The sequence below is a fragment of the Podarcis erhardii genome (genome assembly GCF_964252035.2).
Source record: "Podarcis erhardii genome assembly, chromosome: 18".
Classification (NCBI taxonomy): domain Eukaryota; kingdom Metazoa; phylum Chordata; class Lepidosauria; order Squamata; family Lacertidae; genus Podarcis; species Podarcis erhardii.
Genome location: NC_138516.1, coordinates 11,642,472 through 11,668,894, shown reverse-complemented (window position 1 = coordinate 11,668,894; position 26,423 = coordinate 11,642,472). Strand labels below are relative to the sequence as shown.

At 55.0% G+C, this 26,423-nt stretch overlaps 2 protein-coding genes across 3 annotated transcripts in view; both read left to right on the top strand.

Annotated features, from left to right (window-relative positions):
• Positions 1-1,283: 1,283 nt before the first annotated feature.
• INSR (insulin receptor) lies at positions 1,284-11,841 on the top strand (the record flags this gene model as incomplete). Its single annotated transcript, XM_081845967.1, is given in 12 exon segments — positions 1,284-2,063; positions 2,401-2,544; positions 2,546-2,581; positions 2,839-2,998; positions 3,810-3,909; positions 4,592-4,659; positions 4,965-5,194; positions 5,424-5,534; positions 5,627-5,786; positions 6,593-6,722; positions 8,387-8,521; positions 9,378-11,841. Coding segments are annotated over 12 exon segments (2,397 nt in total). The 3' UTR covers positions 9,721-11,841.
• A 4,663-nt stretch (positions 11,842-16,504) lies between these two features.
• ARHGEF18 (Rho/Rac guanine nucleotide exchange factor 18) overlaps positions 16,505-26,423 on the top strand; it is a 55,409-nt gene continuing 45,490 nt past the window's right edge. The window contains exons 1-3 of one of the 2 annotated variants that reach the window (XM_081846022.1): positions 16,505-16,705; positions 25,083-25,222; positions 25,630-26,123. In XM_081846022.1, coding sequence (XP_081702148.1) covers positions 25,208-25,222; positions 25,630-26,123 — 509 coding nt within the window. In that variant the 5' untranslated portion in view covers positions 16,505-16,705; positions 25,083-25,207. Of the gene's footprint in view, positions 16,706-17,849; positions 17,954-25,082; positions 25,223-25,629; positions 26,124-26,423 lie in introns of those variants that run through there. The other variant, XM_081846021.1, reaches the window with a different exon arrangement.

The following is a 26,423-nucleotide window of genomic DNA, read 5'->3' as shown; positions in this document are numbered from 1 at the left end:
CACAGTCTGCTTCTTCTCTCTTTTTTTCCTCTGCGAGTATGAATGCACTTTCACCTCTTTTCAAATTTCCCGTTAAAGGTCGTAAGATTCTTTGTAAGGAATCACACTCTCCACACATAAGGAAAAAAACATTGAGTTTGCGACCAGCTTATGGGTATTCTTCCTCCTCTTCTGCAGTATTTACACTGTGTTGCCCATTCATCTATGGTAGCGAGAAGCGCCACCACACCGCAAAAAAGAAACAACACAGTGAGTGCAGAGAGAAAGTGCAACTCTCTGCTGCACTTTTGTCAACTGTCTTGCTTAATTCCGATAATTCTCATCCGAGAGGATTTCACCGTTGCTCAGCATTTGCTCACCGGCGTCATCTCACAGTATTTGACCATCACAAAGATCCGATTTCCTGCCGAGATAAACAACACATTTTTGGTTGTTCCACAAAATATACGTCAAATAGAGATCTGCTGCCTACTGACTTTGAAAACCAGAGTAATTACTTTTGCGGCAATAATGGAATAGAATCATGTCTCTGCTGTCAGAGCAAAGTTAAACAACCAAAAGGACTTCTCTTTCTCAAAGGTTCCTTAAAAAAGAAAATCAATTACGAGTGTTGTGAAACTGATCACAAAAGCAATATCGATGCAACGACACCGCAAACAGCACTTTCCGCTTTCTCTTCGCCGGCTCTCTTTCCTACTTCCTCGTCTTGGACACAACCTAAAATCAACACTAGTTCTTATCGGGCAGCTAGCTTGTATTTCACTTTGTCCCAGAGTACTCGATTCTGTGCAGAGAGCAGCATTTTGACAAATCAAACACCTCATACAACAGCTGCATTTTCAAAGTTCACACATTGGCGCTACAGTAGTGCTGCTGCTGGCTATTCAGCTGTCTCTGCTGCTTGTGCTTTCTCCCGGCTGAGTTCTGGTTTTTCTCTCACTTGCTTATACGCAATGTTACGTAGTCGTTATGGCCCTCGTCTCCTCACACCCCACCCCCAAATAAGAATTCGCAAGAAAGAAAAGAAACCTGTTAAGAAGCCGAAGGCCGTCTTGCAGTCGCCTTCCATTTGGCCAGCTGCACTCCTCACTTTCTCTCCTTATTCAATTTCAGTCGCAAACCCTGCATTCACTGCCTCACATGTGCTGCTGCCGGTTGCCCCATCAGTCGATTTCGCGTGTCCCGCTGCTGAACACATGCCGCACAGACTTATCGCCAATTTTCCACTTAGCAGTCATGCTGAAATGCTGCTTCAAAAAGTTATTTTACTGCAAGAAAGCGCAATGCAACATGACTTATCACAACAGCAACATCCACACGAGACACAGCAGCAAGCGAAACCACAATTCCCACCGCAAATGACACAGGTGAAACAGCAGGAGCAAACCGAGGCTTGGCAACAACCAGCGTTGCGAGTGCAAGATTTGGAATTTTCAGTGGATAGTAGTAGTCAGCCATACTTCGAGAGAATGTTGCAATTGCATGATAAGCAGCTACGGCGGGAGGACACAGTTGTAAAGTTACCCGAGCAGCTACCGAAAGAACACGTTCTGGAAAAAACCAGTATACCGAAAGCCCCAGATACAGCAACGACACCAAGTGAGGAAGTTTTGCTGAAGGAACTCAAAGTGAAAATTAGAAAAGGCGGTAGTGCTGAGCGAGCTGCAGCCGCAGAATACAAAGAACTACTGCTTGCTGTCGCTGCTATCAAGCAACAGGTGCATAGAGGGCAACGTCAAGATGTAAAACAACAGCGTCCGCTAGAAAGTAACCTGCAAAGGCTGGAGAAAGAGCAACAGCAGCATGATGAGGGAATGAGCGTAAAAGCCGGAGCATTGTCTGACTCACTTTTTTCTTTTGAGGAAATAGCGCAGGTTGCAGAGAAGCAGAAACAGTTTTACAAAGGGAAAAAGCCGTGGAGAGAAGATATTCATGGGGCCAAAAGTTTATTTGACAGACCAGGGTTTCCTGGTGATGCTTTGCCTCTCATCGAACGCTATAATGAAGACATGTTGAAACAGGGAAAATTCGATGAACTCATCAATACTGAGGAGCTCATATGTGTAAGTACACCATCATAATATGCATGTCAAGCCTACGCATATATATATATATATATATATATATATATATATTTTTATGTATTTGCGTGAGTATGAGCACATACATGTTGTCTGAGAAAGAACCTTTGTCGACCTTGCTAGTGGTGAAGACCCTCGAGCGTTCGCCTCAAAGTGTATCTGCTCTTCAGCGTAACACGCGTTCGTTATATGCCTTCAAGTCTACATACTCATATTCAGAAAGGAACCCTGTGAAGTCGGCTTGGCTGTTTGAGCTTCATGACGGAGCGGGCTTTGAACCCGGGTCTCCTAACCGCTGGCTCTCGCGTCGGTTGTCCAGATTCGTGCTGAGCAAGCTTTTCTCTTGGTTGTGTTCCCAGCGAAAGCCGACGACATTGTGGGGCCCGTGACCCACGAGCTGGACAAGAACGTGGTCCACCTGCGCTGGCAGGAGCCGAGGGAGCCCAACGGGCTGATCATCCTTTTACGAGGTGAACTACGGGCGCCTCGGAGATTCGGAGGTGAGGACCCCCTTCTTCCCCTCTCTACCTTTTCTGGCTTCCCGCCCCAGAGGATGCGCATGCGATATGCCGTTCTTAACCTTCTCCGACTGCCAGTAGCGTGATCAGGAAAGCGCCATTTCCCCAATAGGTTACAAAAACCCTTCCTGGCGCTCCCTCAGCGCTGTGATCCACCCAGGGCTGTGCAAGCCACTGCTCTGAAGGATGTGGGGTGGGGGGCGCCGGGAGACCCCACTGAGCATGCCGTCTCCCCACAGGAGCAGCGCTACTGCCTCTCTCGCCTGAAGTTCGCCGCTCAGCAGGGCTGCAAGCTGACAGGGCTGCAGACAGGCAACTACAGCGTCCGGGTGCGAGCCACGTCCCTGGCGGGGAACGGCTCCTGGACGGAGCCCATCTACTTCTACGTCTACGACTATTGTAAGATCCTGGGGGAGGGCAGGGGGGCACGGAGAAGGAGCTTGGCTCCCACAACCACCCACCCAGGGGACACGGTCCTCTCTGCAGGCAGGCGGGCAGTCGTGCGACTGTAGATTAGGGCTTTCCAGACAGCTGCTTTGGGACTATGATTCCCATCATCCCTGGCTAGTCCTGGGATGATGGGAGGTGTAGTCCAAAAGCAGCTGGAGACCCACATTGTTTCATACTTTGTGTGTGTCTGTGGCATGTGCGTACATACCGATTTTAGGTATTTACATCGATAAAGCATTTATAAATCCATCAAATATATCAAAGCGGTTTACAGCGACAGAGCCACATAGAAAAGCCACAATTGGGTACCAAGCGGCTGTAATTATTATTATTATTATTTATACCCTGCCCTCCCCATCCAAGGCCGGGCTCAGGGCGGCTTACAAGCAATAATAAAAACAAGTTGAATGATTACAACTTAAAAACAAAATTAAAATACATTAAAATAATGAAACATTAAAATATTAAAATGTGGAAAGATGAACCCTAAATTGCCCACGGATGGAGAGTTTTCAGTGGGCATTTGGGAGTTTGAACAGCAGGCGCTTGCTGCGGGATCTCTAGTGGCAGAGGGTTCCTCAGGACGGGGCCCGATGCCATGAAAGCAGGACTTGCTTGTTGCTGTGAGAGAGGTTGTGTGCCCTTTTGTGGGGGGTGAGAGAGAGGGGCAGGGCACAAGACGCTTTGGGGGGGTGATGGGGGAGGTGAGTCCTTTTTAACCCAACCTGACCTGGTCCTCCCTCTCTCTCCCCCACTGCAGTCCCCCCCAACAATAACCTGGTGAGCATCATCGTCCCCATCATCTTCGCCGTCTTCTTCCTGGGGGTCATCGGAGGCGCCTACATCTTCATCAAGAAAAGGTGGGGTTGCCCTCGTTTGCAGATTCCTCCCCATAGACTCTGGACTTCTTGCGGCGGGGGGGCGGAGCTGGCAGGTGCTTGCAGCCGCAACCAAGGACACCGCCTCCCCCCCCCCCGATCCACGAAAAGCTTTCCCACTGCGGCTGGTGGGCAGCGCCTTCTTCCCCCGTCACGGACCGGGCAGCAACATTTCCCACCCACCCAAAAAATGGGTTTTAGCTGTTCTTGTTTTATCCGTTAGACGCCTTGAGTCCCTGATAGGGGAAAAGGTGAGGTATCAGTTAATTTCTTCTTCGTCTTCTTCTTATAATAATAAGCATTGCGTAGGCTGAGTGTGTGGGGTCACATGCCCTCACCTGGTTTTGCTTTTTCTTTTCAAGGCTTTATTATGAAGCTTTTCCTTCCTTCCTTCCTTCCTTCCTTCCTTCCTTCCTTCCTTCCTTCCCTATCCCCTGGTTTTGCTTGAGCATGTCCCTTTAAGTGCCACAAAACACACACATGCACCGTTCTGAGGACTAGAAACCTCCTTGCGCCTTTAGGTGATCGCTCGAGTCCTTTTGGATTACGCAGGCCCCTCCGTGCCCATGCATGCCCCTCTCACACGCACAGCCATTGCCGCTCTGGTTTTTGGGATCCCCGATGGGTGACAGGCACCTCTCTGTGCTTCCTCCCCCCCCCCCAGGCAAAAGGAAGGACCGACGGGGCCGCTTTACGCCTCCTCCAACCCGGAGTATCTCAGCGCGAATGATGGTGAGTGGCAGGCCGAGGTGGCGGGCCCTTCCTCTCCTTCTTTGGCTCAGGGAGGGCACGATCCACTGGGAAGAACAGATGCTCCTCCTTCCCTCGCTGCCCTTCTGGCCACGGGCATTAAAGGAGGCGGATGCAGCCATTCCGGACTCGGACCAGAACCGAGCTGGAGAGAATCCTCTGGGACGCCGAGCTGAGCTGCGTGCCATTCTCCCCTGGGCCGGCCTCTGCCCTCCTAGAGACCCAAGCCTGGAAGGGACCCGAGGGCCATCTAGCCCAACCCGCTCCCCTCTTTCCCCGACTTGCAGTGTACATCCCCGACGAGTGGGAGGTCCCCCGCGAGAAGATCTCCCTCCTGCAGGAGCTGGGCCAGGGCTCCTTTGGGATGGTCTACGAGGGCATCGCCAAGGACATCGTGAAGGGCGAGCCGGAGATGCGGGTGGCCGTCAAGACGGTGAATGAGTCGGCCAGCCTGCGGGAGCGCATCGAGTTCCTCAACGAGGCCTCCGTCATGAAAGGCTTCAGCTGCCACCACGTGGTGAGGGGTCCCGAGGGTCATCCAGCCCAACCCCCTGCGATACGGGGGTGGTGGGAGGGCTGAGAAGACTGCTCCTCAGGGGGGGCAGTTGCAAGCGGGGGAAGACCGATTCCTTGGCCCTTCAGGTCCTTTGGCCACCGAGGGGACAGGCGGCCGGGCCCTTCCTCCGCTTGCTGCGGGGTTCTTCCTTGGCTGATGGGCCCTTCCCTCTCGCCCTCCTTCTCCCCAGGTCCGCCTCTTAGGGGTGGTGTCGAAAGGGCAGCCCACCCTGGTGGTCATGGAGCTGATGGCTCACGGAGACCTGAAGAGCTACCTGAGGTCCTTGCGCCCAGATGCAGAGGTAGCAACCGGTGTGGGGTTTTTTGGGGGGTTGGCGAGGCAGAGAAGCTGGGGCCCCCTTTTGCTCACGCTGCCTCCTCTCGGCTCCCCCAGAACAACCCCGGCCGCCCCCCGCCCACCCTCCAGGAGATGATCCAGATGGCGGCCGAGATCGCCGATGGCATGGCCTACCTGAACGCCAAGAAGTTCGTCCACCGGGACTTGGCTGCCAGGAACTGCATGGTGGCCGAGGACTTCACCGTCAAGATCGGAGGTGGGGCGGCTTTCCTCCTGGGGGGCGGGGGAGGACCCCAAAAGGGGTTCATTCCGAGCCCCTCTCAGAGCGCGGCACGAGCCCCACAGCTGAAACGGCCAAAGGGAGAGCCAGAAAGACGCATGTCCTCCTTGAGTGACATTTCTAGCAGTAAAACACACCGAACTCTCCATATCCTACAAGAAATACATTGGGGTTGGGGGATCGGGGAGTTATTCCATAATTGGGGTGCCCCCACTGCAAAGGCCTTTAATATGTGTGTGTGTGTACACACACACTTTTCTGTTTTCTGTTTTGTTTTGTTTTCTTTACATACCGCCCTATACCCAGTGGTCTCAGGGCAGTTCACAGAATAAAATCAAACCACAAAATACCTAATCAAAATAAAAACAACACCCCCATAGCAACACCCCCAAAAATAAGCACACAATTTTACAATTTAGAATATTCATTTAGACAACCTTAGAATATCAGTGACTTCCCTTCTTCTCTTTCCATGGTTCATTTAGCGGAGCATAAATCCCTGCATATTTTACATAAACTAAACCATTCAGTATTGCATCGTTTCCAAAGGCCTTTTCCCAGATCACCGAATAATGGAGGTCTCCAGACAGCAGGCGAGCGTTGAGGACGCCCCGTGTATCCAGGGGTGGTGGGGGCCTCTGGGTTGGGTTCCAAATGTGGCCCCCCAGGACGGGTCCCCCCCAGCCATGCCCCTGCAGACACACGTCCTTGAGGGAAGCTCTGATCTCCCCCCCCTTTTCCTCTCTCTCCCCCCTTTTCCTCTCTTTCCCCCCAACCCCCAGACTTTGGCATGACCAGGGACATCTACGAGACGGATTACTACCGCAAAGGAGGGAAGGGGCTCCTCCCCGTGCGCTGGATGGCCCCCGAGTCGCTGAAGGACGGCGTCTTCACCGCCTGCTCTGACGTCTGGTGAGTGCGAAGCCCCCCCACCCCCCCGGGGCTGCTCAGAGGCCCCCCCCCCGGCCGCATGCAGGAGGACACTGGCTCTCCTTGTGGGCCTAAGAGGCCGCAGGAAGCCGCTCTTGTCCCGAGTCAGGCCATCTGGCTCAATATTGCCAACTCAATATTACCTTTCCCGCCCCGCCCTGGCCACAGTGATCCATGCGACGGTCATCTCCAGGCTTGACTACTGTAATTCGCTCTACGCGGGGCTGCCCTTGAAGCTGTCCCAGAAACTCCAGCGGGTGCAGAATGCTGCAGCGAGGCTCCTCACGGGGTCTCTGCCATGGGAGCAGATTCACCCAGTGCTTTTCAAGCTGCACTGGCTCCCGGTGGAGTACAGGGTCAGGTTCAAGGTGCTGCTTTTGACCTTTCAAGCCCTTCACGGCCTTGGACCCTCGTACCTACGGGACCGCCTCTCCCGGTCTGCCCCACGGAGAGCCTCAAGGTCCATAAATAGCAACACCCTAGTGGTCTCTGGCCCTAAGGAAGTTAGATTGGCTTCAACCAGAGCCAGGGCCTTTTCAGCTCTGGCTCCGACCTGGTGGAACGCTCTGCCTCATGAGACCAGGGCCCTGCAGGATCTGATTTCTTTCCGCAGGGCCTGTAAGACAGAGTTGTTCCGCCTGGCCTTTGGCTTGGAGCCAATTTGATTCCCTCCCTCTCTTTCTTTTTTCTTTTCCTTCTCCCTCTGCGATGAGGCTACATTTTAATATTTTAATGTCTCAATATTTTAATGTTGTATTTTTTAATTTTGTTTTTAAGTTGTAATCATTTAACTTGTTTTTATTATTGCTTGTAAGCCGCTCTGAGCCCGGCCTTGGCTGGGGAGGGCGGGGTATAAATAAAAATTATTATTATTATTATTAACTCTGGCTGGCAGCAGCAGCTCTGCAGAGCTTCAGGCAGGGGGTCTTTATCCCGGCCCATCCTGGGAAGGGAGCCCATTGGGGAGAAGGGAAACTCTGATCCGAAACCTCCGCTGCCATGTGGGGTATTTGGGGAGAAAAGGCTCGGGAGTAAACCCCACCCAAATCCAGAGCGGAGTCCCTAAGGCAGTTGGGTGGCTCCTTCTGGCAACTCCTGCAGCCAAGCAGGTGGCAGACATCTCACTCTGCTTCCCTTTGGCCAAGAGGGGGGTCTTGCCGTCTGGGCAGCCCAGGACCTCCAGACACACGGCCCAGATTACGCCCCAGGGAAGTCACTTGGGTGCTGCTAACACAGTAGTTTGACTTCACCCCCGGAGGTGCGCTCCATTGTCTCTCGAGATAGACAGGTGCCATCATTTGGGACTGAACCTGGGACCTTCTGCATGCAAAGCGGGTGCCGTGCCGCCGCTGCCCAGCTCATTCCAATCTCCAAGGCTCTGAATGGAAGTGTGGGGAGCCGCCCTTTCCCGAGTCACAACAGTGTGGTCTGCACTGACTGGCAGCAGCTCTGCAAGCTTTAAGGCCGGGGGTCTTTCTGCGCCCTTTCTGCGGAGAGTCCTTCTCCTCCAGCAGTGCCCTCGGGGAGCCGGGGACTCCAGCCTTGCAGGAGTGGGTGGGCACCCTGGAACGGCTGCCTGGGGGACAGCCTCTGCCTGGGGAGACCCTTCTGCTTCCTGGCCCTCACCCTCCTGTGCCCCCCCCCAGGTCCTTTGGCGTCGTCCTCTGGGAGATCAGCAGCCTGGCTGAGCAGCCTTACCAAGGCCTCTCCAACGAGCAGGTCCTCAAGTTCGTCATGGACGGCGGGTGCCTGGAGCAGCCGGAGAACTGCACCGAGAGGCTGTGAGTCGGGGGGGGGGGAGAGAGGGGCTGCCCTCTGGGTGCCCCTCCGGGTGGGTGGGTGGGGCACCAGGCAACTCCTTTGCTCCCAGGTGGGGACAGTCCAGGGTTTGCTCCATTAGGGGGAACAGGCTCCCTCTGCCCTGCCAGCCAGTTTCTCAGGCTGGTCCCTTATGGCGGAGTCAGGGGAGAAGAAGCGGGCTCTGGCGCCACCTGCTGGCAGGCTCCTTGCCTCCTGCCCATCGGTCTCAGGAAGTGGTGGCGAATTCATGCCATGCAGCCAGGCAGCACTGTGCTCTAAACCAGTGAGCCTCTTGGGCTTGCTGATGGGAAGGTTGGTGGTTCGAATCCTCACGACGGAGTGAGCTCCCATTGCTCTGTCCCAGTTTCTGCCAACCTAGCAGATCGGAAGCTAGCGCAAGTAGATAAATAGGTACCTCTCTGGCGGGAAGGTAAACGGCGTTTCCGTGCGCTCTGGTTTCCGTCACGGTGTCCCGTTGGTCCAGAAGCGGTTAGTCCTGCTGGTCACATGACCCTGATAGCTGTCTGTGGACAAACGCCGGCTCCCTTGGCCTGAAAGCGAGATGGGCGCTGCAATCTCAGTCGCCTTTGACTTATCCATCCAGGAGTCCTTGACCTCACCTTACCTTTCCTGCCCCCTTGGCGCAAAAAAGGACACAGGTCCTTTTTTTTAGTGTAGGGGGGGGAGGTCTCAGCCTTCTTTGCCCCAGGGTTGCTAGTGGCAACCCCAGAAACAGAGGGCTTGGGGGAGGCAGCAATGGCCATTTGGCATGGGAATGGTTTTTGGGGAGCTGCCCGATTGACCCCCCGGTGCCTTTGTCCCCCCCCCGCCCCGCAGCCACGACCTCATGCAGCTGTGCTGGCAGTACAACCCCAAGATGCGCCCGACCTTCACGGAGGTGATTGAGATGCTGAAGGACGAGCTGCACCCCTCCTTCCGGGACGTCTCCTTCTTCTACAGCGAGGAGAACAAGCCCCCCGAGACGGAGGACTTTGAGATGGACTTTGAGAACATGGAGAGCATCCCCCTGGACCCGGCCTCCTCCTACTCCCAGCGGGACGACAACGGCCTCTCGGTGGCCCTCAAGGGCAGCTACGAGGAGCACGTCCCCTACACACACATGAACGGCAGCAAGAAGAACGGACGCATCCTCTCCATGCCCCGCTCCAGCCCCTCCTAAGGGCAGGGGTGGGGGCGCACCCGGCTTTTATCTCCCCCCCCCCCCGCTGCCCCAGCGGTTCCTCTCCCACACAAATCTCAGGACTGGCAGTATTTTTGCAGACACAACCGCGGACTCGCTTTCTACCGAAAAGACGGACTTTTTAATCGTCGTGGAAGATTATTCTTATTACTACTACTAGGACAGTGACTTTACTCCCCCAAATCATGTCGTATTTCTGGGTCGGGGTGGTTTTGTTTTGTTTTTTTTTTTTGAGGGGGAGGGGTTAGGGGCGTGCAAACGTCGACTCACCGTCAGCAGCCTTCATCTGTGAAAGACGCAAGCGGCCGTTTTGCCGCACTTCCGCCCGGCCCGGATCCCCCTTGCACAACGCTGTGGCTTTGAGACGGGAAGGGGCTTCTCGCGAGTAGGAGGGAGAGGGGAGAGCCCTCTGCCTGCCTCCAGTCCCATGGTGGTGGTGCTGGGGGGCTCTTTAATGCGCCCACAGCCCAGAACCACCTTCTCAAGCAGAACCCGGAAACGTGTTCCCTCTCTTCTTGCCTGTCCCCCTCTTTCGGAGGGGATTCCTTTGCCATTTTTTTCTCTCCTTTTTTTTTTTAAAAAAAAGAATTAGGATCTGAAGGATCTCTTAAGGCGTGTCCCACCCAGATCTGTCTTTCTGTCCCGATTTGACCAACTGCTGCTGCTTTTCTCAATGGGTTAATCGGTGCGTGTGTGTGTGTGCGCAGGGGGAGCGAGCGAGCGAGCGAGTCTTTTTGTACAGAACCGTTCTCTCCAGCCACGGAGGGGCGTGAGAGCCAGCCCCCGCCCCGGAGTGAATGGATTCTCAAGAGATTATTTTTATACTGAAGAACTTTTGGGGGTGAGGGGTTCCCCACCCTGTCGTCGTCGTCCCCCCCCCCCAGCAAAGCGAGGTAGCCAAAGCAGTAGCCAACCCCCCCTTTAGGATCCCCCCCCCGAGTGCTTTTTGGCGGCTTAAAAATAGCACAGAGTGAGCCACTTCCCTTTGGGCCCTGTCCGGTTAGCGTCCCATGCGTGTGTACATAAATATATATATATATATATGTTTGTTGTGACATATTTAAGTCCGAGGTAGCCAACCTCCTTATAAATTATTGTTGCCTTTGTTGATTCCCCCCCACCCCAAAACCTTCTAGGGTGGGGGGGAGCCTTGCTTGGTGGCGGAGCTGACATGGAGACTCGCTAAGTGTTTGGGTTTCTGTTTTGGCAAAGTTGGCAGACGACGCTAGGGAATTTTGGTGGGAAGTTCCCGCAGGATCCATCACGGCCTCCTAGGGTCCCGCAGCCCCTTGGCCAAGCCGCTGGTCTGCAAGCAGGATGTCCGGTTAGACTGGGGGGGTGTGGAGACACCCCCCTCTTGAGGGGCCGCCTGCCAGCGGATGGAGGGCCATAGTGAGGCCTGGCATATTGCCGGAAGGAAGGCAGACCCGCCGTCAGAGCTCCTGCTTGGCATACAGAAGGTCCCTGGCGCGCGCCCTGCTGGCAGCGTCTCCAGGCAGGACTGGCGAAAGGGCTCCCCGCCTGGAGAGCATGCTGCCGGTCCGTGCAGACAACACTAGCCTAGGTAGGCAAACGGTCTTGCTCTGGCCTTGTGCCCCCTGTGCCTTTGCCTCAGCCCCCCTTTTTCTTGGGGGGGGGGATAAGCCCAAACGCTGTGATTATTTGCCAGGGAGGCAGAGATGGAGGAGGAGGAGGCGGCTGGGGAAATGTTTCTGCCCTGCTAAACCTGGTCAGTTGTGCAATCTGCCTGTGTGTCTCCCGCCTGTGAGGTGGGGGCAAGAACTTCACCCTCTTTAACCCCTGGGTTTTTTTTTTTTTTTTTAGGGTCCCCCCCCCCCCCCGGCTAACCTCCCAAGTGTTGCACTTTAGAGCTTTTCTGCTCCAGTCAGTGGGCCCCACAGAATCTGTGGGGTCCGCCCTCTGCTCCTCCCCCCCCCAATTCAGATTTCCTCTTCAGTCCCAGGCGATTGTTCGCCTGCTGGAATTTGCATCGCCAAAACCTCTCTCTTACCTCAGTGTCATTTGAAATAAGCTTTTTCTTTAAAAAAAAAGAGAAAAAAGGAAGAAAAAAACCCCCGTATTTCCTTATAATGTGAATCGTTCTGAGAAAAAGAAACCGATGTGGATCTTGTCAAGTCGACGGAATAAGCTGATCTGTAGGCCTTGAACAGACTAATTGCACATAGGTGGTTCTGTGCCCCCCCCCAAAAAAAATCCACTCTGCTTGCCTTCGTTGAAAATGCACCTTGATTTATCTTCTTTTTTTATGCTGAGCACAAAGAGGATGGAGGTTTGAATTTGATGGGGGGGGTGTGCTGGGGAGAGAGGGAGCTTGTTTGGGGTTGTGTGCCTCTCCCAGGAAAGCAGGGTCGTTGTTAGGAGCTGCCTCAAGGGCCTCCCTCTCAGAGCGGTGGGGTTTTTCGTGGGCGCCAAGGTCACCGTTAATAGCACATTCGTGGTGGGCTCCTCCTGGGCCTTCCATGCAGCGTTCCTGCGACGCTTCCTCAATGTTGGCGCCTTATTGCCGCCTGCAGGGGCATCTCTTGGTGGGACAGAGCGGGAAGTGTGATGTTTGGGAACGAAGCAGCCCCGAAACCTTTGCAGGGTGGCGTCAACCCACCCCTAAGGCCATCGAGTATTGATGCCTAGAAGGGGGGCGGTCCTTAGCCTCTCCTGCCAGTCTGCAATTTTGTTTTGCGCCCGTTTGAAAGATTAGCGAGCCTCGAGCACCCCAGAACTTTCCAGTCCCTCCGGACGCCTCTGGCCCTGGTTTGCACAGAGAGAGAGAGAGGAGGCCTCACATCTGCCGGCCTGGGTAGAGATGTGTCACGTTGCCGTTCAAAAGTTTTTGGTGCTATCCATATCGCGGAGCCTCTTGCACTTAGGGGAGAAGGGCCCAGAGTGCCTGTCCATTTGAGGGGAGCCGGGGGGGGGGGCTGGTGTTGGAAGGGATTGCAGAAAGGCACACAGAAAAAACCCTTTTTGAAAAGATTCCTATCCTGAGAACCTCAGCTCAGTGGTTGAGTACTTGCTTCGCGGGGGGGGGGGGGAGAAGGGGGCTTGTCCTCCTGCAATCCCCAGCAACCTCTCCTTGGCAGTAGGGCTTTTAAAAAGCTCTCTTTGTGCCCTGGGCAAACTGTGTCATCTCCAACGAAGTCCAGTTCCTCGATGGCATCAGTGGGTCTGTTCTGCGTTGGGTGCAGTGCTGCGTAGACGAGTCTTGTGGGGTAGGGAAGCAGCTCCCTAGATGTTGGCCAAGGGGTGAGGGTGGAGGCTGGTCCAGTGGGTGCAATGGGGTGCTAGGCGGTCAGGGTCCCCCTCTTGTATGGCCATTGTAGCTTAACTGATGCTGCCATCCCACTGCTGCCCCCTGAGGCAAGGGCCTCGCGCTGTCTAACGGAAGGGCCGGGCGCGGCCTTCGGACCGCTTTGTGCCAGGATTGCGGACGAGGCGCTGTGAACTGGAAGTGAACCAGGCCGGCTGCTCGGCTTGTGTGTCCTCCGCCTGCTCTCCCTCCCTCGCCTTCCCAATTGCCCCTTCTGCCCGCAGCCACCATCAAGTAGCTGCCCTCCAGTGCGGTTCCTCCTGCCAGGACGGAGGGGAGTTTCCGTTGTGCCTTGCCTCCCTTCGGAATAGTTGCAAGCAACTGGCAAGACTTTTCTAAAAGTGGGGTTTCGTTTAGGTTGTTTCCCATTAAGGTTACAAACTCCGGTTTTTGAGTTCCGGCCTGCCTTGAGAACTCCGTCTCGCCAGCCTTTCGTTCTGTCCGAACCCCGTGGAGGATCCTGCAGAGTGGAAGAAGCATCCCTCTCTGTTTTGCCAAGCGAGACCCACAGAGGCGACTCCAGCTTGCTTTGGAGTCAGCCGGCGTTCTCTTGCTCGTGTTGCAGGGGGTTGGGCTGGATGACCCCCGGGGGTCCCTTACGATTCTGTGAGCTCTGCGTGTTCTCTAGGACTTTTGCTGGACGCAGCCATCTCTCTTGTGTGTGCTCCTTCACCCCGGTTTATTTCTGTGGAAATCCGTTGAGCGCTTCTCAGCCCTGTCCCGGAAACAGAAGGGGGATTTTCCCACCGTCTTGCCTGTTGGTAAAATCACCTCGCCACCAACACACACTGCTTTTTGTTGATTTTTGTTGCTGCTGCTGCTGCTGCTGCTGTTCAGTACTGGTCCAGCTGTCTTAAAGAATCACAATGCAAGCGTTTTCTAGGGACGTTTTGAATTGCCCCATTGCCGGAACGTTGGAAAGGTTAACGGATCTTTGCACGGAGAAAGCTGGGCTGGCTTCCCCCTTGCGAGGCGGGCAGGCAGGGGGGGCCGCCTCCTGGGTCCCACCGAGGTCCAAGCAAAGGCCTCGCCGGGTTCCCCAAGCCCGCCGTGGAGTGCCTGAGAAGCCAGCCCCCCCCCAACCCCGCTGCCCCTCTTTCCCCATACGTGCAGACGATGGTCCCCGAACACTGAGAAGGGGCGGCATTGGAGAGAGAGAGAAAGGAAAGAAAATACCTCTTGTTTTTAAAATAAAAGGATCAATATCAATATGTGCCATGGTTTTGAGAAGAATTCATAGAAAAAGAGTAGGCCCACTTGATTTTTATTTCTTTTGTCAGTGCTTTTCATATCGGAGCCCAGGCAGTGATGTGTACAGAGAGTATCTTTGAATATCAAACGGATTTTTCTTTGCTGTGTGTAAAATATTGAACAATTAACTGTTTATATTAAAAAAACACAAAAACAAAATTCTGAATAAATTATCCAAGAATGCCTCCGACTCCCGAGGGTCCTGGTCTGCGCTGCTAAACGCTGCTTTGTTCTCCGGCCTTGCAAACCCCAGCCTGCTGCCTCCTCCTTCTTCGCTGTTTCTGGGCCCCTTTGCAGGCTCACAAAATCTCTTCCCAGCCTGAAGCTACCAGGGGGTGTTGCGTTAGACCAAGATAAAAATGGATTACTGATGATAATAACAATAATACTGTAATAAAGAAATGCAGGCTTGTGTCCAGTGCCGCTGTCCTACTCAAGAGTCATTTGAGCCCTTCATTTTGGTGAGTAGGACTTCGCTGGAGGCAACCCACTGCCAACTCGGTGGATTTAAATGGCAGGACAGGAGATTCTGACCACAGTAGGAAGAGCTTCCTGGCGGTTTGGCAGGTCGGAAGGTGGCGGGCTTTCCTTCCCTGGGGGGGGGGGTTTCAAGCAGAGGTTGGGCGGCCACCTGTCATGGGTGCTTTAGTTCCTGGGGGTTGGGCTAGATGACCCCAGGGTTCCCTTCCAACTCTGCGTTTCTAGGATTCTGTGAAGCCCATGATTTCTTAAAGTTGCTCCCGCAAACTCTGAGTAGCAAACCAGTTCATGTTCCCATAAACCTTAGTTTAAAAGCCTCTTCTTTCAAAGCCTGGCAATGGGCAGCCAGCGATCGATGTGGGACTCCCAGCTCCTGTTGCCCGTGCTGACAAGAGTTTGGGCTGCAGGAGCTGCCTTCTTTGTCCAGAGTCCGACCCTCGCTCCGCCTAGACCAGTATTGTCGACGCAGGTCCACCGCGGCACGAGGCGAAGACCTCGGGGTCTCTGCCAGCCCCAGCTGCATTTGGAAGTGGGGTTCTTTCTGCACACCAAGCAGGCACTCTGCCAGGGAGCTATGCGCAGCCTTCTCCCCGAAGCAGCATTCTGGATTCCTGCACTGCAGCGGGGTGGACTAGATGGCCCTTGGGGTCCCTTCCAATTCTGTGGTTCTTCAAGATAGAAGCTGCCTTATCAGCTTGTCGGTCCATCTCGCTAAGGACTGTCCGCACTGGTTCTCAGGAACCTGCCCTGCATGCGTCCCTCGGGCTGAATCGGCCTGTGGCTTTGAGGCTGAGAAGCGGCTGCTTAGCAGTCAGGTTGCCCAACTTCCTTCGCAAGGACCAGGCGCCTGAGATAAGCCAGAGGAACTCCCAGCCCTGCCGGTGTTTTGTTTCAGGAGTGTGTCTCTGGACGCCCTTTGGAAATGTGGCACATAGAAGCCCCCTGCTTTTTGGCCTCCTTGGCGACTCTTCCCCCAACCAAGCGCCTTGGGACTACAACTCCCATTGGCCCCCACAGCCTGTGTAATATTGGAGCTCCAAAGCTCAGGAGGGTGTCCCATTGAAGAAAGGCTCTTTCTGTGAGTTTTAGCACAAGGGGGGAGAGGAGGTACATTAGCAGTTGCTCTGTGTGCCCAGGTACGTTTGTGGCGGCTGCCAGGCGCCTTGACGAGTCCTGAAGTGGCCCTGCGCTATGTTTCCCACAAACGGTAGCTAGATGCAGCGCTGCTGCTGGCAAGAGTGAGGCCTTGCCGGCCTGTAACGCCTGTGGCTCAGAGATCTGCTGCCGGGCCAAGTTCATAGAATCGTAGAATGGTAAAACTCAAACCCACAACCCTGAGATCAATAGCCTCATGCTCCCCTGGACTGAGCTACTCAAGGTGTTACTATTAGTACCCCATAAGTGCCTGTTAATGTTAATTGAGTATCTTTAAATGCTGCTGGCTGGTTTTTATTGATGGTTTTAATATTCCCTGAAAAACCACCTAGCAGTTCCATTGCAATTGAGCGGTATGTAGACTTTGTTAACTGAAACCAAACAGCATTCCATATCGGAATCCGCCTTAAACCATGGCAGGACACCCCACTCGAAAAGCCTGCAGAGCTGCTGCCAGTCCGTGCAGGCAATACTGAGCCAGGTGGGTGCCAAGGACTCCGTACAAGGTGCTGCCTGTATATTTTGTGGCCCCCAGAAAAGGAGGGCCATTAGCAGAAAGCGAGAGGCATGAAGAAGGGGTGAGTCAGTCTCACCTTCCGGAGATGGGAGGAGGTTTCTTAAGAGAAAAAGGAAGTGGTTGGTTTCGAACTGGTTACCCTAGCGAGCCAACTGCCTTTATTTCACTTTATTTTTGGCTGCTCCGAGTGCCCAGCAAGAGAAGTGGCGGCAGGAAGCAAGAGAAATAGAATCTGGGTAAGTCCGCCCCAGCAGAGAGAGCAAGCTTCTGAGCTCAGCAGAACGCTTCTTCAGCCTGGATGTTAAAACGCAGAGGGAAGTGGGGTTGAGAGAGCGAGGAGGAGAGAGCGAAGATGCTTCTGGTCCTCCTGCAAGTTTTGCCACAGTCTTAAAGGGAGGAAGGTCAGCAGGAGGAAGAAGGCGATGCGGGGAACCAGCTGGGGGCAGAAGGAGGTCGGGTGGGGCAGGGGCAGGGTCACCTTTTGCCCCAGCAGACCTCCCAGCGCCCTTCTCCAGCTTCACCAAGTGCCTCGGTCTCAAAGAAAGTCCATAAAACCCCCAAACCCAAGTTTTGGAAGAGGGAGGGAGGCTCTATTCCACAAGACAGAACAACATCCCCACTGGGTGGTAGCCTGGGGGGGGGGTCAGTCGCTCAGTCTCTGCCTGAGCTACCTCACAGGGTTGTTGGGGGGATAAAATGGGAAGGAGGGGAATTGCGTAGGCAGCCTCGAGCTCCAGGGAAGGAAAACGGCGGGGCACGAATTTAACAAATGGATGAAATGGGTGATGAGAGACCTGCCCCTTCTGTGCCCCAGAGTCGTCTCCTGACCCCTCCGGCCCCGCTTCCAAAGTGACAGCGACACCCTCTGGCCCCCTTTAAGTGGGGCAGTTGCTACAAAGCCTGCCTTTTATTCAGGCTCGAGGTGTGTGCGTGTGTGTTCAGGTATTTCTTGTGCTGTGCGCTGATCCCCGAGGCTTCGCCAAGTCGCTCTGAGCCACTTTCATGCCAGGAGGCAAACGGGGGTTCCGAGTTAAGGCTGGAGATCCCATCCTCACAATGCGACGGCCGTGCACAAAGGGTGAAAGACGCAGGATTTCACTGGAGGGAGTTAAGCAAAATGCCAAGGCAGCGGGCGTCCCGATTTGCCTCTCCAGAGCTGCCTGTGCGCTCCGGTGGGCGCGCCCGAGCAGGTGCCAAGGCTGCCGGCTTGCCTCTACTCCTGTGCTCCTCCTCCTCCATCATCAGCTGATGCCTTTGACAAAGTCCTTGCCTGTCTCCTCTCTCCCAGTCCTCCTCGCTGGCTTCCCCGGGAAGAAGCTGCCTCCCTCTTTCTTTTCCTTTCTTTCTTTCTTTCTTCCTTTCTTCCTTTCTTCCTTTCACAGCTTCTCCCCTGCAAAGCCCCCCCCCCATGGCCGACTCCCTCCTCAACCACTCCTGGCCGTCTTTCTCCAGGCGATGGATGAAAAGGTGGTCCTTCAAGCGAGGTAACCTGGCCAAAGGGCAGCGCCAAGCGGGGTGGGGTGGGGTGGGGGGTGGAGGCTGCCTTTGCAAAGGGTGGCAGAGTGGGGCGGGGGTGTGGGGGTGTGCACTAGGATTTGCTTTGACCCCCGCCAGCACCCGGGGCTTCCTGCTTCCAGGGAGGAGAAAGGGGCGGCACAGCGAGGGTCCTCCGGCCTCAGGAGACTTCTCTTTGAAGTGGGTTCCGTTGAATGAATCGATGCAACCCCATTAATCAACTGTTGACCCGCTCTACTATTTCTGCCTGCACGGTTTTAATTAGGGGCGAGGTTGGTTTGACATGCATGCTGCTACGTGGTTTTTACATTGTGCCCGGAGTTCTACAGTATGCCGTAACCCCGGGGGTAGCGGGTTTGGTATTTCAGGCTGGAAATTGCAATAATAAATAGCCGGTGCATAAAATGTGGGTTGGATGTAGCTGGCAGGATTGGGCTGTGCCTGTTGAACCTCCACCTGCCCTGTTCAAAGGACCAGCTGCTTCTGAGGCAGGAGCCAACCTCTCCAGGTAGCCAGGAACCCCTCCAGTGCCTCAACTCCTTTTCCTGGACCCCGTTTTACTCCGTCGCCCCCAAATCTTGACTCTGTCTTTTGCAAAGGGAGGTGTTGTAGCTCAAGACTCTCTCCCTGGAGAGCCCTGGTGCTGCCAGTCAGTGTTGGCGGCCCTGCGCTCTGGCACCGGTTCAGGGCAGCTTCCTCTGTTCCTGAGCGAACAGATCCTTTTGTCGCAGCCGTAGGGGCTGAAACCTCCAAGGACAGGCCCATCGCTGGCTGGCAAGAGGTGCTGTTTTTCAGGAAGAAGGTCCCAGGCTCAGTTTCTGATGGCGGCATCTCCACCCCCTGCCTGACCCTCTGCTGCCGGTCAGTGCAGACTAAGCCTCTGACTAAGCCACAGGAGGCAGCTCCCCATGGCCCTATTTAAACCAGCACCTTTTTCACGGGTGTCCCCTGCCCAAAATCCTGGAGAGCTGCTACCCGGTGCCTGGGCCCTGGGGCAGAGGCCGTTCCGCTTCCGTGCTGCAGCCATAGCCTTTTATGGTTCACCGTTGGAGATGGGCAATTTGCAGGATCTGCTTCATGTCCCCAGGAGCTTATTAAGAACATCGGAAGCGTCCTGAAGCAGGATGTTTGTCATGCCAAAGGGGGCCCATGGGGTCCGGCCTGCTGTCCTCGTGATGGCCAGACATGAGTCCCCAGGGGAAGAATGTCCCCAAGGAGGACTGGGCGCAGCAGCAGCAACTCACTGCTTGCGATTCCGGTCTTATCCTCTGTGAATTTCTCTAATACCTTTTTAAGGCCATGCTTCCGAAAAGCCCTATGGCTGGATCAGGCCACGGGGGCCCCTGCCTAGTCCAGCACCCTGTCCTCACATGCCCCCAAAGGGAAGCCCCCCTAAGCCAGGGCCTGAGAGCAACAGCCTCTTTCCACTCTGGTTCTCCACTGTTCTAAGGTAGGCTGGCTCTGCCCATGGAGGCTCCGTGGAGGAATCAGAATCGCAGCAATGCAGGAATCTCAGTTAATGCATCCATGACTGCTGACCGTCCAGCCCACAACCTCTCGAGGGAGACCGTTCCCCCGTCCAACAGCTCTGACTGTCAGAAAGTCCTTCCTGATGTTTAGTTGGAATCTCCTTCCTCGTCACTTGAAGCCATGGGTTCGAGTTCTACCCTCTGGAGCAGGGGAAAACAGCCCTTCAGATATTGGAAGATGGCTCTCCTAGCTCCTCTCAGCCTCCTCTTTTCCATGCTAAACATACCCAGCTCCTTCAACCCTTCCTCGTCAGGTTTCCAGACCCTTGATCCTCTTGGTCGCCGTCCTCCTTAAACTGTGGCGCCCAGAAATGGTCTTCCTAGAAGAAACTAGGAAAAGTCCTTCAGCAGCTGGGTCAGGCCAGAGGGGGGCCCCCCTTGGTTCAGCACCCCGTTCTCACAGTGGCCGACCAGGTGTCCCAATGGGAAGCAGCCCTCAAGCAAGGCCTGAATACAGCAGCAGGGACTCTCCTTTTGAGGTTCCCTGCAACTGGTATTATTCAGAGGCGTTTGCCGAGTTCCTGCATTTAAAGCAGACTTTTGCTCAGAGTCATGAGAACTTGCTTCATTGTAAAGGGGAGGACCATGTCTCAGTCGCATGCTTCTCCTGGGTTCAGTCCTCTCTGGGTAGGCTAGACTGAAGAGCTGCTGCCAGCCAGTGTGGACAGTACAAAGGTGGGTGGGGCTGGTGGTTAGAGGACCACAGCTCCTTCAGGGAGAAGCCATCTGGCCTGTCCCTTTCGCCTTCTCGATTCACGTGCCCCGCTTCTCTAGGTGCCCTGATAGATTCGCACCCCACATTTTCCTCCAAAGGGGCCTCTCCCCTCCCCCCCGTTAGTTTTCTTCTCACAACAACAGACCTGTGAAGGAAGGCCAGGCTGAGGAGAGGGGCTGAACATTGTTCATTGGGGCTCCGGGCTGAATCCAAACGCTGACCTGAGCACGCACACCCATCCCCAGCCATTCCTGAATTGGGTTGTGGATGGGAGGAGAGTGGGCCCTATTCTAGTCTGTGGGCTGCATTCCCTTTCTGGGGGCCGCACAGAGAGCCTTGGAGGGCCACATTCTGCCTCGGGACGCGTGTGCTGAGGATCCCCTCCTGCCCTTTTGAGACTGCCCTTTTTCCAAGAAGGCTTCAAAAGCTGAGGCTCTCGTCCTGGTTTCTATCTGGTTCAGGTTGTTTTTATGCCCGGTTTTATACTGTTGATATAGATGCATCTGTTGTTAAGGTTTTTTATTGCTAATTGTTTTAGGATGTCTTTTATGGGAAGTGACTCATAAACCGAAGTAAACCAACGAGAGGGCCTGGGAGGGTGTTGTTTTCCTGGGTGTGCAGGCCGCACCTCGGGAGGCGAAGGGAGAACTTTCCCCGGTGCTTGTATCTCGGCCAGGAGGGCGGCCCTCTTGGAAGCCTGGAGACAAGGTGGCAGGAATCTGGGAAAGAGGGAGAACTCCCCATTGAGAGGGGAGGTGAGCAGAGGCCCCTTGCGTCTCCCATCTTCTTCTCTTCCCTCCAGATCCTCTGCGTTCTGCATTGTCTCACTGATGCAATAACTGTGGGCCGTCCACACAGCTGTTCCGCTTTGTGAGTTTGCTTCCCCAAGGTTGCCACCCTATTGCTATCCGGGGAGGGGTCAGCTCTTGTGCTACACAGCAAAGGAAGCGGGGCACAAAATTAAATTCAGGTTAACTGGAACTCTTGTGGCGTGGGAAGTTTCAGGAAGTCAGCAGCGATAGGGAATGAAAGTCAGAAGAGCACGCGGGATCAGGCCAAATGCCCCCCCCACTCTCTTGGGCCCCCCCCCAAAAAAAATTTAAAGGGAAAAAAGACTGGATGTCCATTTCCAAAATATAAGATAAAAAACAAATGAAATAAAACCTACATCCAGCAACAGTGTTTTGTGTTGTGTCAGCAAGTCATGGGCCCCGCCTGCTCCCTAAAATATCCCTGGTTTGCCCCTTTCTATATATAGGGTGTCGACATTCTGCAGGGACTGGTTGAACGGCAACATGTGCAAATGGCTTAAGATACTTAGTAGGTCCATAAATTACTATATAGCATATGTTCAACACAAAAAACAGTGACAATTTGTTGTTGACAAAGGACAGCTGGACATTTAAAGGGCCCCATTACCTTCAGGAACTTAGGGCCTCATCCAACCTAAATCCGGCCCTGGTCAAGATGGTACTGAAAGTTGGGTGGGAAGGGCTGCCTTATGGGGCGCTGCACATTTCTGTTAATAGGCTGCTGAGCAGGATTTGTTTTCAGGGCGATGTCCACTCGTTTAAGGAGTGTCCCCCTGCCTCCCATTTTTTTATGGGGAACTTAGAGGACTCAACGGAGAGGCGAGATGATGGGGCGGTGGCTGCTGCAAGGCAAGCGATGCCCCGGAGCGACTTCCCCACCGCCCTCCTCGTCACAACCCCCACCCTCCAAAGGACCTTTGGAGGAAGTGGGTTTTCGCTGCGCAAGGCGTCCCCCCGTCACCCCTGATTGCACAACCTGAGCTTGCTGCTGGCCTGTGAAGCGAAAGATCCAATAAGGGCCTCCTCCCGTGTCTGGTCTTGATCCAGCATTTGTTGTTGTCCTTATTTTTACCAATGTTGCCATTTATTACCTGCCCTCCATCCTAATGCCCTGCAGGCTGTGGCTGGCTGGCGGGAGGGGTCACCAGAAAGGAGCATTTCATCCTGGTTGCCTTGCAGGCTGCCCAGAGCTCTTCCTGTCGATCTGCCGGACGCTTTTCGATGCATTTACTCCCTTGTCGCTTTCTCAGCTGCAAAGGCTTTGCTTCTCTTTGTGCACGCCTGTTTTTAAACAGAGTGGATCTGATGCCACAATCTGCTGGAAATGTGCAGCCCCGAGGTTCTGGTTTCCTCCTGACTCCCTCCTGAGAAACAACAGCAATCTGGAGCAGGAACTGCGGTGGGCACTCTTATGCAGTGGCTCTGCTCCTTCCTCCTGGGCCGTGTCCAGAAAGTGGTGTTGGAAGATGAGTGTTCAGACCCCTGGGCTCTCACTTGTGGGGTGCTTCAGGGCTCCATCCTCTCCCCCATGCTTTTTAACATCTCTATGAAGCCGCTGGGAGAGATCATCAGGGGGTTTGGGCTAGGTGTTCATCAGTATGCAGATGATACACAGCTCTACATCTCTTACAAGAGAACCAGTGAAGGCGGTGAAGATCTGGTGTGAGTATCTGGAGGCGATTGAAGGATGGATGGCAACTTAATGGATTGAGGTTGAATCCTGACAAGACAGAAGTACTGCTTATGGGGAACAGGGGTGGGGGACTCCCTGATCCTGAAAGGGGTAACTGTGCCCTAAAGGACGAGGTGTACAGCCTGGGGGTCATTATGGACTCACAGCTGTCCATGGAGGTGCAGGTCAATTCTGTGTCCAGAGCGGCTGTCTACCAGCTCCATTTGAGACCCCACCTGCCTGCTCCCTGTCTAGCCAGGGTGGTACGTATTCTGGTTATCTCCTGCTTGGACTACTGCCATGTGCTCTACATGGGGCTATCCTTGAAGGTGACTTGGAAACGACAGCTAATCCAGAACGTGGCTGCCAGACTGGTGACTGGGAGTGGCCGCCGGGACCACACAACACCGGTCCTGAAGGATCTTCACTGGCTCCCAGTGCTTTTCCAAGAACGATTTAAAGTGTTGGTGCTGACCCTGAAAGCCCTAAATGGACTTAGCCCTGTATCCCTGAAGGAGCGTCTCCATCCTGGACACCGGGATCCAGCTCCAAGGGCCTTCTGGCAGTTCTCTTCACTTGCAAAAAGTGAAGCTACAGGGAACCAGGCAGAGGGTCTTCTCGGTGATGGTGTCTCCTAGAGCCATTCGAAAGTGGAACAGGCTCCCTCGGAAGGTGGTGGGGTCTGCTTCTTGGAGGTTTTTAAGAGGTTGGGGTGGCCACCTGTCAAGGGATGCTTTAGCTGTGAATCCTGCCTTGCCAGGGGTTGGACCCGATGACCCTTGGCGGCTCCCTTTCAGTCCTGTGATTCTACAAAATGGTTTGCCGAAAAAAAGGTGCTTATTGGGAGAATTTAGCACTAAAATGCTAATGCATCTTCACAAGGATTTTGTTGCAGAAATGTGGAAAAGGGAAAAGCTGGAGTTTGACAGCTCCTTCCTCCACCTGGGCTGGAGGGACGGCTGGGGCCAGTGGTGTGACCTGCCTGGCCTTCCTTGATGGAGGGGGGGGGGGTCTCCCCATCCCCTCCTGCCTCTGGTGCTCCTTCACTGCCTCTCTCCATGGTACTAACTGGGGATTGCCAAGCAGACCAGACCGCAGAGGGCCTTGTGTCTGTTGTTGGTGCTGCGTGTGAGAGCGAGCCAACGAGAGTGCCTGGTGTTCTCATCCATGGCAGCCTGCACATTGCCTAAAATGGTCTCCCTGCAGCCTCGGGCGCTTCCTCTCCCCTCGAAGCAGCCGCCCCTCCTGCGCACGGCATGTCCCGGAGCCCACAGGGCCTGATTTATCGCTTGTTGAGGCTGGAGCATCTCCCATCTCTCGGGTGGCGGGGGGAGAGGTTCGGGTTTATGGATCAATGTTAGAGAGGCCCTGGGTGAGCCTAGGACAGCACATCTGGGGCTGCAAAACATCCGGGTGTTTCTCTTCTCCCCACCTCTCACTTGAAACAGCAGCAGTTGCAAGCACAGCTGCTCTTCTGTGAACAGAGTTGAACTGTGGAACTCCCTCCCACAGGAAGCTCTAAAGAGGAGAGGGCAAATTCACGGTGGATCTCATGCCTTCCTGCTGAAATCCAGCAACTTCCCACGCCGCAAGAGTTCCGGGGTGGTGGTTCTTGCCCCCGCTTCTGTTTCCTCTCTACTGCGAGTCATGGGGGACAAGGGCTGTCAATGGCTCCTGGCAATGGATAGTAGGGTTGAAGGGTTCAGGTCCTGCCTACAGTTAGTGCCGCACCTTGTTTCTCCAAAGGCCTCAGTTCAGACAAGAGCTGTTTGCCCCTCCTCTCAAGTGGGCAGAGGGGAAGAGGATGGCCAGAAGGTTCCCTGTAAGTGGGAAAGCAATAGAGCCCCTTGGAGGCTCGCTAGGTGGGGAGGAAGCCGGACAGAGAGGGGGGGTGTAGGGAAGAGGTTGGCACTGGGAAGCGGCCCCTCTGCAGCGGAAAACGTGGCCCTCGGCCCTGCCTCCTGTCATGCCTGCTTGGCACGGCAATGGAGTACAGTTGAAGCTCAGAAAGAAGAAAATGTGTAGAGAGAGAGATAGTCTGGAACAAAGGTTCTGGAGTCTTAATCTTTGTGACGTGGAGTTTGCGAGCACACTTCGTAGGATGTATGAACTGCCGTGCTTTTCTTAGTCCAGGGGTGCCAAAAATCAGTTACAGGGGCTGAATGCGGCCCCCAGGCTCCTCTTTCTGGCCCACAGAACCTTCCTGAGGTTCCCTCCCCCCATCTTCCTGGAGTGTTTCTGTCCGGTTGGAAAGTGCCCTTGAACATCGAGAATGTCTCTTTCTGGCCCAGATGGAGGACACAAACTCCTCGCTCGGTTGGGAGATTCTTTTTCATGGGGGCCGCAGTTAACTCCCTCCTTCCTCTTCAGGGTCTGAGTGCAAGCCGGCAGCGCAGGATTTCCCCGGCAGCCGGACCATCCCGGCCTCGGGTTGCAGCAGCCCAGACGCCTTGTCCCCGTCCTTGACCGCTGAGGATGAGGTCTTCTTCAGCAGCATGGCGGAAGAGAGGGTAAGGAAGCGCCATGGGATCCGTCCCAGCAGTGGGCTGGTTGCATGGGTGCGGAGCCTTGGGCCAGGGAGCGGGATGCGGCCCTCGAAACCCCCTTCGGCCTCCAGCCCTCCTTGAGAGTTCCTGCCTCTGGGCTCCAGGGATTCCTCTCATTTGTCCGGACGGAGGGCAGAAAGCAGCCTACAGTCAACATCATGGACTGGTTGCAGGCAGAGGAATGATGAGAGGCACCAGCTGGGGAACTCCCAGGTGAAGAAGGAGGCAAATGAATGTGATAAATATCATATTTACTGTGCCCCGGTTGGTCTCTGTTGCCTTTCTGTCCCTCCAGGGAGCTCGAGGGTGGCACCCCTGCGAGGTAGGCTAGGCCTTTTGCCACTCTGACCCCTCCCTCCCTCTCTCGGCAGGAGGACGCCTCCTCTCCAGAACAGGACGCCTCCCCGGGCACGATCCACAGCAGTGCGGAGGACCTCCTCTCGATAGACTCGGCTCTGCAGGGCTCAGAGTATTACAAGGACTTGGGACTCTCCTGGCCGCCCATGGAGGTTGCTGTGGCTGGCGGTGTGGCTTCCGCAGCGGCCTTGTCCCTCGAACGGACATCCCGGGGGGCCGCCGGCTGTTGCACATTGGCTGAGAGGCCCAGGGGCCACGGTGGGGTGCTTCCCCAGACCCCTTGCCCCTGTGGCCCCGAGGGGCAGGCCAGCTTGGACACGACACCTCACTACCTGGATGCGGACTGTGCCTGCTCGTGCGGAGCCGGGGGCCGGGGGGCCTTCTCCGGGGAGGAGTCGGGAGCCGCCTTGGAGGGCACAGAAGCATTTCCCATTTTGGCCCGGTCCATGTCCACCTCTCGGAGGCACAGCTGGGAGGCGCCCTTGTCTCCGACGGACGGACAGCGCAGGTGAGTCTGGCTAGGGTCATTCCAAAGAGCCCCTTCTCCATACCAGCTGGTGAGGCCTTGCTGGGGGTGGCACCGCCAGGGGCAGCCCAGTTGACTTGCAACAGGGCCTTTTTGGTAGTGGCTCCCCAAGTGTGAAATTGTCCTCTACAGCAAGGCCTGAAGGAGCCATTCAGCGGGTCGGAAGAGTTGGGGGAAAGCCACCCCCTACTGGAGCCTTCTGCTCCGGGACACACTCTGCGTGTGTTCAGATGAATAGGCTTGCCTGGGCTGAGCCTTTGGCTCTGTCGGGTGTTTCTTTTT